The sequence below is a fragment of the Propithecus coquereli genome, unplaced genomic scaffold (genome assembly GCF_000956105.1).
Source record: "Propithecus coquereli isolate 6110/MARCELLA unplaced genomic scaffold, Pcoq_1.0 Scaffold9, whole genome shotgun sequence".
In the NCBI taxonomy this organism is placed as follows: Eukaryota; Metazoa; Chordata; class Mammalia; order Primates; family Indriidae; genus Propithecus; species Propithecus coquereli.
The window spans coordinates 2829033-2849324 of NW_012155284.1; the positions used below are offsets into that span (position 1 = coordinate 2829033).

At 44.7% G+C, this 20292-nt stretch overlaps 1 protein-coding gene across 1 annotated transcript in view; it reads left to right on the top strand.

The window, feature by feature from the left end:
- Nucleotides 1-20292, top strand: part of SERINC5 (serine incorporator 5) — a 93849-nt gene that overhangs the window by 35507 nt on the left and 38050 nt on the right. Inside the window, exon 2 of the mRNA XM_012664477.1 lies at nt 12051-12218. Coding sequence (XP_012519931.1) covers nt 12051-12218 — 168 coding nt within the window. The remainder of the gene's footprint in view (nt 1-12050; nt 12219-20292) is intronic.

Here is a 20292-nt window from a genome sequence, read left to right on the forward strand (position 1 = left end):
TGAGCCCAGGAGTTTGAGGTTGCTGTGAGCTAGGCTGACGCCACGGCACTCACTCTAGCCAGGACAACAGAGTGAGACTCTGTCTCCAAAAAAAAAAAAAAAATCCCCTGGACGTCTGGGCAGCGCTTAAGTTGCACAGGCAGTGAGCTGCAGATATTTGCTTGGGCAAAGGTACACACATATTCATTCCTTCCACTTCAAGTGGGAGAAGGAGATGAATTTCAGAGATGAAAGGAGAGGAGAACTGGAAAGAAGGCTTCCTGAAGTTTGAGGGACTGATGAAAGGTAAAGTTAACTGTGGGAAAGTGTTTTCTCAGCTGTAGGAAAACAGTGCAGCTGTTACTCAAGCTCCAATAAAAAGCCGTTAAACCAGGACCTTTCATGTGGCCACAGGCTTTCGCCAGGAACAAAGGGTGAGTGAAAGGGGTAAGGGTGTCTCTGTAGGAGGCCCTGGAGACCTGAGAAGCTGGTGTGACCTTTCCCTCCCTTTCCCCTTCCCTGTCCCCACCTCTGAGCGCTGCTACCATCTGGGTGCAGCCGTGGTTTTTCCAAGCCAAAGGCCTATGAAAAATATTAGAAAGGTTTGAAATGTCATCTTTCATTGGGCGTTTTGTGAATCCTAAAGATTCGAAATATGTGGAATCTAAAGTAGATGAGGTGTGTGTGTTTTTCCTCACACAGAGCCGTGGTTGCTGGACTAACCTCCTTGAAAGGGGAAACATCTAGTCACTGGGCGGTGGGTCAGCGGCTCCTTTGAGGAGTGACCCCTTTCTGTGGTGTGTGGGGAGACGGTGGCCAGTAGTTGGCCCTGCACGTGGGCTGGGTGGGGGATGGGGAGACCCTCTGCCCTCTGCTCTCAGAGGGGAGGGGAGGTGCATCGGGGGTGGGCACTTACCACAGCCCGGCCGTGGCTGTTCAGGAGAGCTCAGTGTTGTGGCCACCCCGAGGTTAACTTATCAACTGCCAGCTTTTCGTTTGAACTGCGTTGTGATGGAAACCTTTCAAAATGATGGGACACTTACTGCCGTTTACTAGGGTCAGCAGAGCATCGTTTAAACCTGCTTACGATGACTTCATTTAGTTGTCGTGTCTGTTAGTGTATTGCACAGTAGCTGCAGAAGCGTGGAACCCAGAGGCTGGGTTAGGTCATCCCCCTTCCGGACTGCCGAGTTGTTGGCACCAGTGTGTTTTTTGCTGGTCTGCTGATGCCTCGTCACTGGATTTGTCCTTGAGCCAAATCACCTAACCTTTCAGCACCTCAGTTTTCACATCCGGAACATGAGAGGACTGGGCTAGATCAGGGGCTTTCAACACAGGTTCCGGGACGTAGTCCAGTTTAGGTTGAATTTTCTGGATGCTGAGTTTGATAAAAATTCAGCAGAAAGTGAGCTTCCTAAGAGCAGGGACTAACCACTGGTTCCCAGACCAGTGCCTGGTCACTAGTAGCATTTGATAAATATTGTTGTTTGAGTATCTGACTACATTTGTAGTACTGTGGTGCAGTCATATGGGTCATGCACTGGAGTGATGCGTGGAGTTTCATCTGATGGGGAAAGGAGTGCAGTTGCTGCTGAACCCTTGGAGCCCACTCGAGTCCTGAGGTCCCCACCCTCCATCTATCAGAGCAGTGAAACGGGCTCGTTTTTGTTCCCATCCCAGAGCATACTTGCAGCTAGTTGGCTCTGTGGCCCGTCACCAGCCTGGAAAGCACTCTGTGGTTTGGCAGGGTTTAGGGATTGGGCTGGCACACAGCACCTCTCAGAAAGGGCTTGGCAGATTTCTCCATTGTGACATAATCTCCATGACACAATGAGGCAAATTTTGGGTTTAATGTTTCATTAACTGCCAGTTGATAACCTGTTATTTATAAAGTAGAACAAATAGGGATTCTTCCCTCTTCCTTTTTTGATGAGAATATTTAAAACTAATTTTTAAAAATATTTTAAGCCCAACGAATACCTTTCTTTTCTGCCATTCTCCTATACTTTCCATTTTGAATTTCGAGGTTTCATTTTCTTACAACTTTTTCTTATAGAACTTGCTCACATCACTGTTTTCAGCCCTGTTCTGCTGTGGGTATTTGTTGCCTCAGTGGGTGCAAATGAATGTTATAAAAGCCTTGTTTTTGTTTGTTTGTTTTAGTGGAAATAAGGATACAAATAAAGGTACAAATAAAGGCTCTAGCTTTTGAGCCTGTGGGAAGTGTTCTTACAGACATAAAACAGCTTTTCCCCAAGTTGCTCGGATGCTCCTCTGCGTTTGGACCTGGCTTGGGACTGTGGGGTGTGAACGCAGACTGTCTTGACTTTATAGCTCTTGCTCTTAACCCCTAATCAGTGGCTGTCAACTGGGGAGCAGTTGTCCGGAGACATTTCTGATCGTCATGGCTTGCAGGGAGAGGGAGGCTTGCTACTGGCATCCAGTGGGTAGAGGCAGGGATGCCGCTAAACATCTCACAGTGCACAGGGCAGCCCCCCACAACAAAGAATTTTCCAGCCCCCAATGTCAGTAGAGCTGTTTGAGAAACCCCGCTCTGAGTGATCTGCCACTCAGGAATGTTTGTTTTCCGTTGACTTGTCAGAAAGGGTGGAGTTCGTTTACCCCTTCGCTTTAAACCTTATAGATTCCATCAACCTACTAAAATGTATCAAGTGTGACATTTTTTAAATAAGATAACTAAGTAGAGAGGGTGGTGTGATGGAATGATTCAAAGAATCCACCTGCTGTCTGAGAAGAGAGGATTTCTTTTATCGTTGAAAGTAACCCTAACCTCATGAGAAAGAAACTAAACAAGAAAAGTTTGTCCCAGGCCCCATCGCAACCCCAAAGCTGGTTGCTGGCTTCGTGTGTGTTCACAGCCTGCCCTTGCCCTGTTTCAGACTTGGTTCTAATGGTCGGGGGTACTAAGTAGACCCTTGACTGTGCTTTTCACGGAAATGTTGAAGGTAGAAAATAACATGTTCTAGTATGTTCTAGTATGTCGAAGCTGGTGTAAGAAACCACCTGTCAGAAATTTCTCTCTGCTGACTCCCTGAGTCCTGTTGCCACAGTTATGGGAATGATCACGAAGGCCTTAGGGTTTTAGGGGATTCTTTAAACTCAGAAGAAGAAAATTTAAGAAACCCAGATGAAGGAAATATATAAGAGCTCATTCCTGGAATGGGCAGATATATAGCTTTCTGTTCAACTTCTTGAACTTCTAGCTACCTGTTTAATTTTTTTCATTTCATTTTTTAACTGCTTTAAATTCTACCAAGTATAGGTTTATTTACATTGTTTAAACTCTAAAAAATTTTACAAGGGTTAAAGAATTATCTTTTTTTTGCAGGGTAAAAAACATATAACAAAATTTACTGTCTTAACTATTTTTATGTGTACAGTATAGTGAATTTTGTTTTTTTAATGCCTCAATTATTGTGATAGTTCACTCTGGCTGTTTTCCACCAATCACGTAGCCAAAGTAGATTTCATTTACTCAGGCTGATTCATTTTACAAATATTTGAGTGTTTACCACCTACAAGGTGGAACAGGAATTTTTTTTGTTTTCTTTCAAAATAGAAACTTGTGGTAATGTTTTTCTAATAATTATAAGATACGTGTTTGTTACGCAGTTCAGAAAATACAGAAAAGCATGGTCACTCATAAACCTCTAACTCTGTTAGCTACTGTTGACGTACTAGTATATCCTTCTAGTTTGGTTTTTGTTGTTGTTATTGCTGATCTATGTCTTGTTACATTTTTATCCCAAATGCTATCATACTGTATGCTATTATGTTATTACCTATTTTCAGTTAATACAGTGTGGACATCTTTCCATGGCAGTAAGTTTTTCTGTTTAACTTGTATAATCATTTCAATGGATGCATTATATTCTATAATACAAATCTTCCATAATTTAATTGATCTTAAATCTCAATCTTTTCATTGAACGTCTGGGTTTCCTTTCTCTTCTTAAACAACATGTAGATGGTCATTCTTCTGTATGTCTTTGTTTGTTTGCTCAGTGAGGGCAGAAACAAGGTCTCTTGTCTACTGCTGCACTCCCAGGAATTAACAAAGCATATAATAGGCATGAAAATATTAGCTGCGTGAGCGAATGGCCTGCTTATTTCCATAGGATTAGGAAGAGGGCTTTTGCTATGGGGCAGCACTTGAGGGTGAGGCTGTGAGCTTGGGGACTGGGGCAGTCAAGCTGCTTGGGGCAGGGCACTAACAGAAGCTGTCTAGGTTCACTGAGGCCAGAGGTTGTGTGGGAGAGAGGAAGGGATACAGAAAGGGCTGTGACTTTGTTTATTGAATGCTTACTGTACACACAAGGTCAGGAAAGAAAAATTGCTGTCTCTCTTGCCTCCTTTTTCCACGGCAGCTAGTCTCCTTTCTGTAGGAAATCAAGTTCAAGGCCATTTTTAGGCCAGTGTTACTGTCCTGGGGATCCTCTATGCCAGCAGTAAGGAGAGAAGAATGGCAAAGAGCCCACCAGAGTTGAATCATGGCTTGACCACCTCTCTGTAAAACAGGGGTGATGATAATAGCTAGTAATAATAGAAGTTGCACCTCGCAGACAGTAAAAGATTAACAAGTGTTAACTATTGCTAGGTAATGTTATTATTATGGATTCAGTAAGCTTTCATGGGTTGCCCTGTGTTCTTTTGTATGGGACAAAGCCACTGCAAGCCGCAGACAAACCAATTGTATGTATATGTGTTGAGTTTTCTAGAACACAACCATTTTGTGAATTAGGGACAAGCCTGCAGCTGCACTGGTTGTGCAAGAAGACACTCCTTTATTGAGCAGAGGAAGTTTTGTTCTTGTTCTAGCTTTTAAGTGGCATCATTCCATTGCATGGCTATCAATAAAGGACAGTACCTGGCACCATGGTGGCAAGAGTTACTATTCACCTCTTGTTATAGTGGGGAAAAAGGTCTGTATAAGCTCAGTGGGAAGCTGTTTCTGAGTGTGGGATGGCGAGAACAAATTGCAAATGATTGGTTGTGGGTTCCAGAATTTCAATGAATATTACTCTGCAAAGTAGAATAAATTGTTCATTTCTTCTCTGCTGACCACAGGTGACTCCAAGGTAACCCTAAAGCCTCAAAGGAGGAGGAAGGGAAGCGGGCCCTGACATAGGATGAGTAGTATTGTATACTGCTGAAAGATGGGGAAATCTGAATATGGTTCAATGAGAGCCTTATCTACTTTAATTAAAAATTTTTGAACCCAGTTTTACATCTCTGAAGTTTTCCTTGTTTCCTTCGTATTATACCCCCAGCATGCCTGGGAGCACGGAGTTCTGCTCCAGCCACGCGAACAGCTGGAGGAGCAGCCCCAGTGCCTCTGTCCTGCGCCCTTTGTTAAGGAGCCGTATTCGAATGTTTGTAGTTCACAAAATCTCTGGTGCCTTTTCTCAGCTCTGCTAGGGCTCCTGTACTTCTAGAAGTCAGGAAGAGGGACCGAATGAAGGGTGGTGTCAGATTCAAAGATTTCCCTGTAAGATTTGGGCTTAGTTTAGGCACACGAAAGCCAACTGGGCTATCCAGAACCCTTGAGGAGCAAGTTCTTTCAGCAAAGGAGGTTCCCACGTTGCCGAGGGATTTATGCTCCCCCAAACTCAAGCACCGAAACTGAAAAACATGACCTGTGTTTGGGCTCGTTCTTGTGACAGAAGTGCCCGCGCAGTTCTCTGCCTTGCTAATTGAAATGAAGGGAACGGAATGTATGCGTTTCCTGGCCACTGTCCTGAACGTGATCTGTCCCGCTACCGTGTGTGAGACACCACCACGCGGAACACAGCCCGGGCAGCAGTAGACTGACGCTCCTGGTACCCGTGGGGTGCTTAAAGAGCTTACCACTGCTCCACTCTTTAGTTCTTGCTTCTGTTTTTGGTTGATTTTCTCTCTCTCTCGCTTTGGGGTTAACTCAGTGTGCTTGCCTGTTGCAGTTTGTCTTTCAGCATCTAAGAATTTATAGATAGTAGGGATGTACGACTACCTTTCGCAGGGTTGACAAGAACGTGGTGTGATGCCACCACACTGTCTTCTCCTGCCTATGGCGGCAGATGTAGTCCGTGATCCTTGCATTTTCCTTGTTGCTGAGACATTCAGCCTAGAATCCTCCTCAACACAGAGTTCCAGGCAGCCACTGCTGGTCCACTGGATGTGAGATGAAACCCGTTCACCTACCATCCGTCATCTACCTGGGCTCCTTCAATTTACAGGAGAAGAAAACTAAGACCCAGAAGGGAAGGTCATGTGGTTGTAATCCGGGTTCTCAGGTTCTTGGACCTGTGTTCTCTTCCCACCAGTTTCTTCCTCCTAGGTGCTGTGGCTCGAGACCCTGGTAGTCAAGCCTTTGGAACTGTGAAAATAAGATCTGAGAGAGGGAGAGAGAGACTCTTTTATGATTGCGGTATATGTGTTATATGTTATGAGAGTGTATGCGTGTGCGTGTTGGCATGCACACAGCAAATCTGTGATATCAATTTGGCCTCTTTTTTTTTTTTTTTTTGAGACAAGGTCTTGCTCTGTCACCTAGGCTAGAGTACAGTGGCATCATCCCAGCTTACTGCACCCTCAAACTCCTGGGCTCAAGACAATCCTCTTGCCTCAGCCTCCCAAGTAGCTGGGACTACAGGTGTATACCCCTATACCCAGCTAAGTCTTTGTATTTTTTGTAGAGGTAGGGTCTTGCTATGTTGCTCAGGCTGGTCTTGAACTCCTGGCCTCAAGTGATCCTCCTACCTTGGCCTCCCAAAGTGTTAGGAATACAGGCGTGAGCCACCACACCCGTCCTCTATTTGGCCTTCTTCCTCATTCTTTGCTATTTCCAACTGGTGGTGTTGCCAGCTGGGAATGGTAGGTAAAGAAGGTATTGTGCTTTTTAATTTAACAGAAGTACTTGGAAGTTACTACCAGCCCTAGCTTATGTTTCCGTGAGCATTTCTTCACAGGCCTGTATCAGTCTTTGGAAGGACCATCTGTGCCAAGGCTGGTGGGGAGGACAGGGAGGGAGGCTGTTATTTATTTTTTGTGGTGTGTATGTGTAGGAGAGATGGGAACTAGTCCTTGAGATTGGAGAAGAAAAATAACACCAAGAGAGGAGGCCCAGCTTCAGGTAGTAGCAAGCAGCTGGCTTATCCTTTCATTCTGATCCTTTGCCTTAGCAAGGACAAAGCACCTTCTGTTTAGAACAGCCTTTGCTATTTGTGCTGTTGCTTGAGATGAAGAGCAGAAGTTAGATAAGGGCTCTTTGAGTGAAAGATTTTTCTTTGTAGTATGTTTGGGGGAGGGAAGGGTCCTTCAGAAAGAAAGAAAAATCAATGTAAGTCAATATTACCTTTGCAAATGCTTTTATATCAATATCTTTAAACTTGTTTTTCTCAAGTAGTCAGTTTTCTTCTTTTTTTAAATTATAAGAGTAATACATGCACATGGTAAAAACCCAACAGGAGAGCAGAACAGTTAGAAGTAGACAGAGGTCTCCTTTTTTCCTCCCCACAGCTGTCCCACAGGTAGTCAGTGTTAGTGGTCTTGTATCTGCACACTTGTACTCACATTCGTATGTGCTTGTATATAAAATGTCAGGGGATACTGACTGTATTAGTTGGCTTGGGCCATCATCACAAAGTACCACTGACCAGGTGGCCTAACATCAGAAATTTCATTTCTCAATTCTGGAGCTAGGAGTCCTAGTCAACAGGGTGGCTTTCTTCTGAGGCCTCTTTCCTTGGCTTGTGGACGGCTGCCTTCTTCCTGTGTTGTCCCTCTGTGTGTATCTGTGTCCTCGTTTTCTCTTTTTGTAAGGACAGCAGACATATTGGATTAGGGACCACCTCACTGACCTTACTTACCCGTAATTACCATTTTTTGTTTGTTTGTTTTTGGAGACAGAGTCTCACTTTGTTACCGTGGGTACAGTACGGTGGCATCATCATAGCTCGCTGCAGCCTCAAACTCCTGGGCTCAAGCGATCCTCCTGCCTCAGCCTCCCCAGTAGCTGGGACTACAGGTGCCCACCACCCGGCTAATTTTTTCTATTTTTAGTAGAGATGGAGTCTCACTCTTGCTCAGGCTGGTCTCGAACTCCTAAGCTCAAAGGATTTCTCCCACCTTGGCCTCCCAGAGTGCTAGAATTACAGGCTTTAGCCACCATGCCTGGCCCGTATTTACCTTTTTAAAGACTCTGTCTCCAGATATAGTCACTTTCTGAGGTGCTGGGGGTTAGTACTTCAACATATGAATTTTGGGGGACAAAATTCAGTCTTTGACACTGACTTATTCTTTTTAAAAATATTCCTTTGTGTAGATAGTTTATAATTTATTTAGCCTGTCCCCATGTAGCTGGGGAGTAGGCTGTTCCCAGTGTTTGTAATGAGTGACTTGGACCCTAAATCTCTGTGTCCTTGTGGAAGTGTGTCTGCAAGAGGAACTTCTGGAAGGATTGCAAGCATTGCCCTTCCAAAGAGATTGTCTGATTTGTTTTGAGTGTATAACCAACCATTTCCTGTGGAAAACGAGAATGTGCAGTATCTACAAATTAAAGCCCTTAATACTCTTTGTGATATGATGCCGGTGTGAGAAGCCCAGAGTGTAGCAGGAAACTTGTGAACTTGGTCTCATGGAGTGGGGTTGCCAGCTGCTTGCTTTGAGGAGTGGTGCCATTGTGACTTTACTGTGCATTATTCGTTCAGCATCCATTTACTGAGCCATAGATGGGCAGGCACTGGTTTTTTTTTAAAGTACATTTTAATTTTTAGAGCAGTTTTAGGTTCACGGTAAAATTAAGATGACATATACCGCCCCCCCATCATGTATCACCCCCACCGTTAGCAACATCTCCCACCAGAGTGGTACATTTGTTACAATCGATGAGTCTACACTGACACATCATAATCACCCGAAATCCATAGTTTACATTAGGTTCACTCTTGGTGTTGTAAATTCTACATTTATTTGGAGTTTAGCCCTTGACTTGTTCAGTAAAAGGTTTATGCCCTCTGGAGCCAGGGGTAACGAGACCACGGTACTTTTCTCCATGCCCTGAGAGTTAGGCCGGCCAGGAATTGATTTTTCCAGTTTTGAAGGCGAGGATTATATTTGAGGTAATAAAGCTGTAGGTGGCAGGGGGTGGACGTGAACCCATTTTCAGTTATGCTCTTCCAGAAAAAAGTGGTCAGTCAGCAGGGCTGTGAGATTTTCCTAGATGCTCCCATGAACATTTCTTTTATGGATGCTGTTTTGAATTTCCACCTGGTGTATATATCATTGTTTAGCTTAAGATAAGGTGCTTGTACTAATGTGCGTAGTTTGCTTTGAAAATAGCATTTAGGCTAGTAGAGAAAGGCTATTGAATTCCAATATTTGGAATGTGTGTATACATGTACAGACACCTATATAGACACATATAAACCTATATACATATACATAATGTTTGATTTTGTTTTGTGCGCATATATTTCTTAATACTGTAGCACTATATAGAGTAAGCGAAAATAAGGAAAGTTTGAAAAATTAGATCCATACAATGATATATGACTTTAATGATGGAATAGGATTAAACCAATATTCCTTTCTTTTCATATTTTTCACAATCACATCTCTTCTGTCACTAAATGATCCTAATGATCCTAAACGAGCCTTTAAATGCTTAGTTCCAGTTAGGCTCGTGTTGTGTATGTATCTGTTCATTTTGCCCTCTGTGGAGAGAGAGTTTAGATGTTGATTCTGCGGTGGGAAAGTTCTATTATGAGAGGCATTAACTGCTTCTAAAAGATTTCTTTTCCCAAACAGGATAAGTATTTTGTTTATTGCATTTGGATTTGAAATACAGTAAGACTGGTTATCTAAGACCACATGGCTTAAACAGTTAGCAACCAATGAAGGAGGCAGTTGGGAAAGGATTTGGGAGGCAGGGCTCAGAGAAAAGCCAGCTGTGTGTGTATGTGTGTAAAATTTGGGCGTTTGAGTGGGAAGAGGTCAATAAAATAGGAGATTGAGAGTGTGAATGAATGAACTGTAAAGAAAGGTGGCCCATGAAAACACAGCGCAATAGTGTTAGGATACCACTGTGTGACCTGTCAGCTCAGCCAAGCCGAGTAGAATAACTTCTTTTACAAAGCAGTGCCCTGGATTTAGGAGGCAGAAGAGTCTTTTGAGGAAGCAGACTTGGAAAATTGAATTGATTTGTCAAATCATTTGTAGGATGGACAGAGTACACTAGGAAAAATTTGAGGTGATGAAATAGTACGGAATGACAGAGGGCTCACACAATGGCAGTTTCATGAAGTAGATGAGATAACTTGGGAAATGAATATGATTCCAAGATCTGTCATGACATCATTGTGATTTATCTTAACTATATGCCTATGATCTCATCTCATTGTAAGTGATGTTTATAGTGTGGTATTCTAACTGATGCTTGTTTGGAAGCCTTGCAAAGTCTAAAACTTCTTTCCAAATCATTATCGGATTTTAGGTTTTACGTAGAGTGTAAATACGTAACAGTGTTAGGTATTTAGCATTAATACATAACAGATTAGATTGTAATTTGCAGTTATGGTAATCTCTTTTGTAGAAGTCCCTGTTTGCTTGTTAGTGTTAATACATAACAGATTGGATTGTAATTTGCAGTTTGTGGTCATCTCTTTTGTAGAAGTCCCTGTTTGCTTAACAGAGATCCCTCCCTAACACCAGGTATGTCTGATGAGGTCATCCAACCGACCATAGCATAAAGTGCTGTTACCACCCCTACTTTATAAATGAGAAGACTGAGTCTTAAAAGGGTAAATAACTTGCTCATAGTCCAGAGCTAGTAGGTGGCAAAGCCAGGCCTCAAACCGGGATAGGCCGACTTTGAGCCTGAGCTTTGAACCACTGTGCTCTGTTGCCGTATGCTTTATTAAAGATCTAGTTTCCCCAAATAAAAGGTGTGTATGCTGTTACCAGCAGGAGCTCTGTGCTCCTCTGGGCCCGTGCCCCACTCAGCCTAAAAAGTTTGCCATTTGGGTTACAAAGTTCTGGGAAACAGTGCGGTGCAAGGGGCACATGCCCATCATTTCCCGCGAAGGTGCTCGTACAGTTCATTCTTGGGCTCGTGGATTTTAAGTCCCTTTCTTGAGCCCAGCTTCTTGTTTCTCATGTTCTTCCCACCTCACTTTGTTCTTTTTCTAGTTCTTGGCTTCTCTTTCCTGCGTGCCCCATGGTCAGGGTGCCTCCGAAGAATGGCCATCCTGTAGCTTGGGAGGCTGTGGTGAATGACACCAACTGGGTGTCCTACAATTTCATTCAATTCTGACAGTAACTACCTAGGGTCAGTGCAGGCCCCATGGGTTGAGGGCACAGTTCCACAAGATTGCCTCCACTTTGGATGCCGATCGCAAGTCCAGGCCTCCCATACTTCTGTGTGACCAAGTATAAATCGGGTTTCCACTACCCTCCCCGTGTGCTTGATAATTCGCTGGAATGGCTCGCAGGACTCAGGAAAGCTCTTTACTTCTCTTACCAGTTTATTACAAAGGATACAAATGATCAGCAAGATGAAGAGGTACCCAGGGCAAGGCCCAGCAGAGGCCCAGGCACGGGAGCATCTGTTCCTGTGGAGTTGGGTGCACCCCCCTCCTGGCGCGTGGGTGCACTCACCAACATGAAAGCTCCGAATCCCGTTGATTAGGGCTTTTATAGAGATGCCACTGTGTGGGCATGATCAGTCAAATCATTGGCTATCGGTGATTAACTCAATCTCTAGTCCTGTCCCCCTTGGCCCCCAGATCTAGGGGTGGGAGGTTTGCTCTGAATCTTCCACCCCTCCAAACCTCTGCCAACCAGCTCCCATCCTGAAGCTGTCTAGGGGCTCAGAAAGAGTTGCCCAATTACCATAAATTTGGTATGGTTGAAAGGGACTCATCATTAATAACAAAATACGCTCCTCTCACCCCCATCACTCAGGAAATTCCAGAGATTTGTGGAAGCTCTTGTACCGGACCAAACATGTCTTTCTTACTGTATCACAATGCCACGCTCTGAGAGGAGGCTCTGTGTTCCTTTCCTGTTAACAGTTGGCCTGCTGCTGTGGGTCCGCAGGCTGCTCCCTCTGCTGCGACTGCTGCCCCAGGATCCGACAGTCCCGGAGCACCCGCTGCATGTACGCCCTCTACTTCATCCTGGTTGTCATCCTCTGCTGCATCATGATGTCAAAAACTGTGGCCAACGAGATGAAAGAGCATGTAAGTTTCTCTCTTTCCAACTCTTCCTTTTTCTGATGTTTGACGAGGGCAGGTGGGAAACACGGGATTTCGAGGACAGACCCACCCATCCCAGTGTGGTTTGGGGCATGCTTGTTCTCTAGGAACCTTCCCAAAGCCTGTTCCGTGCTTTCTGGCCAAGCAGGCAAACCATTTCATGGTTGATCTTGAGTAGGAGTATAGATGCACTGTGACACTGTTGGTGGAGGATGTTTGTATTGTCTTAGCCTTGTTTATAGCTGTTCCTGATGAAATGTAATCTTTTCTTGTAGACATCTGTCCTTTTCCCTTGTCATAAGGATGGTTGCTAGTATTTCAAGTAGCAGCTGTTATAAACACTTAATTTGGTGTATATGGGAAGTAGGATAAAGCCTGGATATTCCCACAGATGATGGGGAGTGGGCTCTGGGGCATTTTTACCTTACTGGACAGATTACTTGCAGGGTGGGTGGTGTCTCCAGGGATGAGGGATGGATTTCCAGCTATGTCTTAGGCGGTGTATGCAGAAGTGGGCCTGGCATATGATGTTGATGGAGACACATCTGGGACCTTTTCTGGAATTTCCCTTTTCCCCACATAGCAGGCCTCTTAATCAGCCAGATTACAGGGGGATGTGGTGGGGTTTTTGAGGGAACCCAATAAAATAACACCATTCTTCCCCTCCCAGGTTCTGAACTAATTGACAAAAAAGATTAAAATGTCAGCACGTAGTTGTCACACATCACCTTTATTCCTCGTAAAGCCAGCGTGCGACTATGTGGCTCTTATCTGCAGGTGGATGGGCCTCCTTCTACTGAACCCCCAAATGAGTCAGACTTGCGCAGCAGAGCACCGTCAGCACTGGGGCAGGGCAGACTTCCTTTTCACGGGCACAGTTTGCAGGGAAGAGAGCAGCAGGTGCTGTCATCCTAGGGAAGGAGGGAGAGGAAGGGCTAGCTGTCCACATTTCCCTTACAAACTTACCACTCAGCCCTGTATCTTCCTGGCCAAACAAGTGAGGTGGAGGGAAGCCAGGAGCAGGCTCTAATGGAGTCCCCTCCGCCAAGGAGATGACATTACCCAGAGCAGCTCTTCAGGAAGTGTTCTCCCCAACCTAGGCTGAAACTAAGACTATTTTCAATACACTCCACTGCTTCAAAACAACCATTTTCTTAAAAGCACTTTGTATATTCTTATTCATTAGTAAAGCAGGCCCTTTGAAGCTTTCTGTTGGGCAACGCTTTTATAATCACGATTGTATGGTTTTAGATATAGTGGAAACTGCTCTTAAAACTTGCGAAATTCGGCCGGGCACGGTGGCTCACGCCTGTAATCCTAGCTCTCTGGGAGGCCGAGGCGGGTGGATTGTTTGAGCTCAGGAGTTTGAAACCAGCCTGAGCAAGAGCGAGACCCCGTCTCTACTAAAATTAGAAAGAAATTAATTGGACAACTAAAAATATATAGAAAAAATTAGCCGGGCATGGTGGTGCATGCCTGTAGTCCCAGCTATTCGGGAGGCTGAGGCAGGAGGATCGCTTGAGCCAGGAGTTTGAGGTTGCTGTGAGCTAGGCTGATGCCACGGCACTCTAGCCCAGGCAACAGAGTGAGACTCTGTCTCAAGAAAAAAAAAAATAAAACAAAAAAACTTGTGAAATTCAGGCCAGGTGCAGTGGCTTGTAATCCTAGTGCTTTGGGAGGCCAAGGGAAGAGGATTGCTTGAACCCAGGAGTTTGAGACCAGCCTGAGCACTGTAGTGAGACCCCACCTCTACAAAAAATATAAAAATTAGTCAGGTGTGGTGGTGCAGCCGTGTAGTCCCAGCTACTCAGGGGGCTGAGGCAGGAGGATCGCTTGAGCCCAGGAGTTTGAGGTTATAGTGAGCTATAAAGACACCACTGCACTCTAGCCCAGGTGACAGAGCGAGACCCTGTCTCAACCCTCCCCTCCCCCTGCAAAAAAAAAAAAAAAAAAAACACTAAAAACCAAAAATCAAGCCTTGTGAAATTTAGATTCTCCACTGATGCTTTAAACATTGGATCTCTACTTAGTAAGGCACTGTATTGGGAGCTATGGGGCATTCGAACTTGTGAGAAATGGAGCTTATTCCTCCGAAGAGAAGGTATGAAGTCTTTGAAGGCTGAAAACAAGGTGGAAATTAATAACTGCCATGTGAGAGGATGGATGAAGTACTGTGGGAGTTTGGAGGCAGAAAGGCCAAGAACTGAGGCTGCCTCGTTGGCGTAAACTGTGTTTCACTGTGTCTTGGTGTGTTTGCCACCCACTCCCTTCCTTCCTCCACGATTTGATCTGTGTTTGTGACAAGAAGTTTGGGAGTAGGAATACCAAAAGTGTAGGTTTGGGCTTTATTCTGAAGGCTGGCTTAATCTCCTCTGTACTACTTTTGTTTTTCAAGTAACATAACATTCTCTTTTTAAATTCAGCAAGCATTGGCGGTACCGCGGTGGGAACTCTTGAGAGTGCACCAGACGTCTGTGGTATGATCCCGGCTCTGGAGAAGTTTTTAGTCTTGGCAGAATTAAGCCTTGGCTCCAAGAGACAAAATCTGTAACTATACAAATATATAGTATCTCTTAGTGGTGGACTAAGCAGAAACATTGTCATTGGAGATAGAGATAGATAATTTAGAAGCCATAGGTATGTGTTTTCGGACGTGAATTGCTTAATGGTAATATTAACACCTGACTACCATCCACGTAACCTGCCCCATGAAACAGTCCTAACAAATCCTGCCAGTGTCTGTGCTTTCTGACTGTTCATAGGACATTTGAAAAACAGAAGATGTTGACTGGTATTGCCAGGGAAGTCTTCATGGAAGTGACTTGTATGAATTATGATAAGCATTATTAGGTGATCCTATGCGTCAGGTTCTGTTCTGACCATTTTACCTGGATCTTCTCTTTTCACCACCACTGTACTCACCTGAACAGTAGGTAATGTCATTATCCTTGCTCAACAAATGGGAAAACTGGAGCATTGAGTTATTTAAGTGTGTTGCCCAAGGTCTCCAGCTATTTAACGGTGGCATTAGGATTTAAACTCAGGCCGAATGTGTTTTTAGCTTTTAGGCTGTGTAACTGGAGAGGAAAGAGCAAGGACAAGACACATGTAGAAGGACAGAGAGGAGGGGGCGTGGGTGACCAAATCTTTTAGGGATTTTGGTGCTGAGGTGTTGGAACATGGTCTTATGGTGAATGGGAAGCCACGCTAGAGTCTTGAACAGGAGGCTGTTGTTATGGTTACAGAGGGAGGGACTTAGAGGGGTGAGGGCAGCTCAGAGAGCATAGGGAGGGTGGGGGCAACCCTGATGCCTCACAGAGGCTCCTGTAAATGTTTCTATGCCTGTCCCCTGAATGTACCTATTTAAAAATGGCTTGGCTGGGCTTCCCGCATAGGGAATGAGGTCCCTGTGGGGAAAACCAATCCTTTTCCATCTTTAGGGCCTCACAGGGGCCGGCCATCTGGCCACAAAGTCAGCTTGTTTCGTGGCCTATAGACTAGAGGCTGACCTCATCCTCAGGCGGTGCTTGTGGTTGGCATTGAAAGGTCCCCTTGTGGGGACACACATTGGGCTTCTGCTGGAGCCCTCGCCCCCTCTTTGTTGGCCATTGGAAGTGTTTGAGAATGTGATTGGAAGAGGAGAAAGAACTGAGTGCCTGTAACGGCCCTGACGGGAGTGTGACTGCCTCCCACCCGGCATTCTGTCAGAGTCACGCCGCCTTTGGAATGTGGGTTACGAGCACGAGGGCAGCTCCCTTTTCAATTATTTTCAGTTTTTGCCTTGGTTTCAGAACGTGGCCCGTGTTAGAGGGAGAGAGACCTGCAAGGGGATGCTGGATCAGTCTTCATCCTGCTTCTTTTCTCTAGGGAAACACCTCCTTCCAAAGAGAACTTTGGCCCAGAGAAAGCTCAGCTGTGTTGGCTGAATGGGGCATGATTTCTGTCTTCTCGGAGCATTTTTCCCATCTCAAAACATGGGAGCCATTTTTTTTGCATGTCACTCTCGTCATTAACCATGTAAATTAAGCAGGTACAAATTTCAGAGAGTTGATGCCTGGGGAATTAAAAACCCATTTTATTTATGATCGAATGACTGAATGAATGAGATGAGGAGGGGATGTCTCCCTATGTTGCCCAGGCTGGTCTTGAACTCCTGGGCTCAAAAGATCCTCCTGTCTCAACCTCCCAAGTAGCTGGTACTACAGGCGTGCACCACTGTGCTAAAAATCCCTTTTAGAACACAGAATGCAAAAGGGAAAAAAGTGGGTGAGAGTAAAGCCTCCTGACCTGCACTGCTAAGTTAAGATGTTACTTCTACATTTGAGGCAGATTCAAGTTTGGCCACCCTGGGAAGCCACTTGGGCATTTGGGAAAGGAGGAGAAAGGAAGGTTCCTGTTTCCCCAGGGAGAAGGAAGGACAGGTGACCTATGCAGCCCCAAGCTTTCTTCCCTGAGAGCTCAATGTGCCAGGCTAGGGTAGGAAGAGCCTTAACTATTCTCAACCAGAAACATCTTAGATCTGTCTTCTTCATTCCATGTTTCACTCCCTGTTTCCCCCCCCCGAAGTCCCCTAGCCCTAGGCAGCCACTTTGTGTCTCTATGGATTTGCCTATTTTAGACATTGCATATCAGTGGAACTGTATAATATATAGCCTTTTGTGCCTGGCTTCTTTCACTTAGCATGTTTTCAAAGTGCACTCATGTCGTAGCATATGTACTTCATTCCTTTATATGGCTGAATAACGTTTCATTGTATGATTATATCATATTTTATCCATTCATCAGTTGATGGACATTTGGGTTGTTTGTACCTTTGGGGTATTATTAATATAAATAATGCTGTTATGGACATTCATGTACTAGTTTTTGTATGGACATATGTTTCCATTTCTTTTGGGTTTATACCTAGGAGTGGAGTTGCTGGGTTGCATGGTAACTCTTTAACCTTTTTGGGAAGTGCCATACTGTTTCCCAAAGTGGCTACACCATTCCCACCGGTAATATGGGACATTCAGGATGAAGTAATGTATTAAGGTTCAAATTTCTCCATATGTTTGCCAACACTTACTGTATATCTTTTTTATGTTAGCCACCCCAGTGTGGGCAGGGTAGTCATCTCTTCTTTGCCTGTACCTTAAACACTGCCCCCTGTTCTCCCCAGGACAGCCCATTCCTTTCTGGCTTTGATTACTCCTTGTATGTTCCTGCCCTAGTAAGGGTACTCTGCTCTCAGGACAGTGCTGGGAACACTGATAGGTTTATTCTCCCTCCCTGCCCTGGTTCTGGATCCAGTGCTGACCACATGCTTTTCCCCAGATGGGTCATAAAAGTCTTAGGTTCCTACTCTGCATTCTAGACAGTCACGATTCAGCTATGCCAGGTTCCTTGATGTTAGGTATTCCATTCACCTTGTTTGAACTTGGATAGTTCCTGAATGTCCCGGGCTTCCCTCTGACTTCTTTCTCCAGAGAACTATTCCTATGGCTGAGCTGAGGATGACGTTTGCTACTTGTATTATATTTCTCCCAGATGGTAGCCTATTTCCAAATTCTGGGGTTACCACAGTTAGTGACTGTAGATGCATAAAGAAGCTACTCTCCTTAAAAACAACTTAGATTGCAGGAGGCTGTGCATAGGTACATCTTTTGGTCAGTTCACAGCGACATGTTACGGTACTTCAGTGCATCCTAGGGTTGACAGAGCTCTTTGGTCCAATATGTTTGAGACTTTGAAATTTGGTTGATGAGCTACTTTATTTCCTAGTTTTAACCTGAAGAATGAAGAGGAATATGAAGGCGTAATAGTTAATATTGTTTGTGGGAAGCCCTCCTTGTGCTAGTTCCAGGAATCCAAAAATCCATGAAACAAGCCTCCTAGTTAAAGGAGCTAAAGAGGTGAGTGGAAAAAAGATGCAGTTCACATTTGTGATAAATGTTCTGCCTTGTGAACAGACAGCAAATATGTGGTGTTAAGTGTCATACGGAGAAAATAATTATCTTTTTTAGGATATAATTCGGTTTTCAAAAAATTTTTATTTGTATAAATGTATGGGGTACAAGTATAATTTTGTTACATGGGTGTATTGTGTAGGATATAATTTGAATAAATGGTTAGATTTTTTTGTGTTAAAGTCCTAAGTGGTAATCTTAACCTGTCATTTGACAGGTGAGACAAAGTGGTCCAGGAGGTGAAGTGGCTTGTGCAGGGCTGAGACACTATGTACACCTGGGATTAGAGTCCAGGACTGTGGGTCACCTGGCCAGTGCTTTCCCGCTTGTGCCACTAGGTTTGCTTGTTGGTCAGATACTCACAGAAGTCACAGTGGAAGCCTTTTAGCAACCGTATCCTTCCTCCTGACTCCTAGCTGCGCAGCGGTGAGGTAGAAGTATTCCTTCTGGAAACAGAGCCACGTGGGGCCTCCCTCAGCAGTGATTTTAGCTTATCCGGCCCACCTGCTTCCTGCCTGTGGTAAAGACCAAAGGCTGAGCTCCAGGGAGGACTGTTAGTCTGAAATAGAAAATAAGGATAGCCACAAACCTAGTACTTATTTATTCAGTGGCTCTGCATGTAAAATAGAACCTGCCTTCAGGTTATGTTTGATACAACCATCTTTTTAAAGGAAACAAACATCATCAGTGAAAAATATTCCACTTTGATTCAAAATGCTGTGTAGTTTGTCCAAACATGGTATGACAGGTATTTGTGCTGAAGCTGGGAAGTTGGGCTTGGGCTCTTGGAATTTACTGGTTGAATGTTGAGACCGTGGTGGACCTGAGACCTAGCGCCAGGGTTGTTACAGGCACACTGAAGCCCAGGTAGAACTGTATGTGCTTAGCTGTCTCTTTATGTTTATATGTTAGAACAAGTGTCAGAGTAACAATAAAATATTGCCGATACAGTTCTTTGATTCTGGAGTGTTTTTTTTTTTTTTGAAATCCAGCTGAGATGGAATGCTTTTCAAAAGTTCTCTTTCTGGCCGGGCGCGGTGGCTCACGCCTGTAATCCTAGCTCTCTGGGAGGCTGAGGCGGGTGGGTTGTTTGAGCTCAAGAGTTCGAGACCAGCCTGAGCAAGAGCAAGACCCCGTCTCTACTAAAAATAGAAAGAAATTAATCAGACAACTGAAAATACATAGAAAAAATTAGCCGGGCATGGTGGCGCATGCCTGTAGTCCCAGCTACTCGGGAGGCCGAGGCGGGTGGATCGCTCAAGGTCAGGAGTTAGAGACCAGCCTGAGCAAGAGCGAGACCCTGTCTCTACTAAAAATAGAAAGAAATTATTTGGACAACTAAAAATCTATATATAGAAAAAATTAGCCGGGCATGGTGGCACATGTCTATAGGGCTGAGGCAGGAGGATCACTTGAGCCCAGGAGTTTGAGGTTGCTGTGAGCTAGGCTGATGCCACAGCACTCTAGCCCGGGCAACACAGTGAGACAATGTCTCAAAAAAAAAAAAAACAAAAAACTCTTTCTGAACAGCAGCTGAGTTCATGGTGCTTTTGTGCCTTATATGTATCAAATGTGTCAAGGAGTAAGCTTTGAGATTGAAATGGGTTGGGGCTGTCAAACCTCAAGCCCGTTATAGAGCACAGAGGGAAAATTCTCACCATGGCCCACCAGAGTTTGCTGTTGCAGAGCAAGTGCTGAGGTTTTACCTCTTAAATCGTCTGGGTTTCCTCCCCTCCAAGTTAGGGTGACTCTGGGAACACATGTCTCCAAACAACTTTGTCTTTGGTCTAAATACCATGCAGACATAACAACATGTGGGGGGAAGCCCGAGTCCCTGCATCCTCCCACTCCTCGCCTCTCTCCTTGATGGGGCCTCATCGCCTCTCTCCTTGATGGGGCCTCATCGTCTCCCCAGCCAGTGAATGCGGGATGGGAGTGGGATGGGGGTGGGAAGCCCTTTGTACTAGAGGCTGCAGTTTGAACTAATGGATATCCTGCTGAGTCTTTTTTTGAGCCTGAACCAAGGACAAAGAGGCTTGATCCTTGTCCAGTAATAATGAGCTTGCCAGGAGCCAGAAAACAAGAAACAATACTTACTGTCCTTGGTCTGC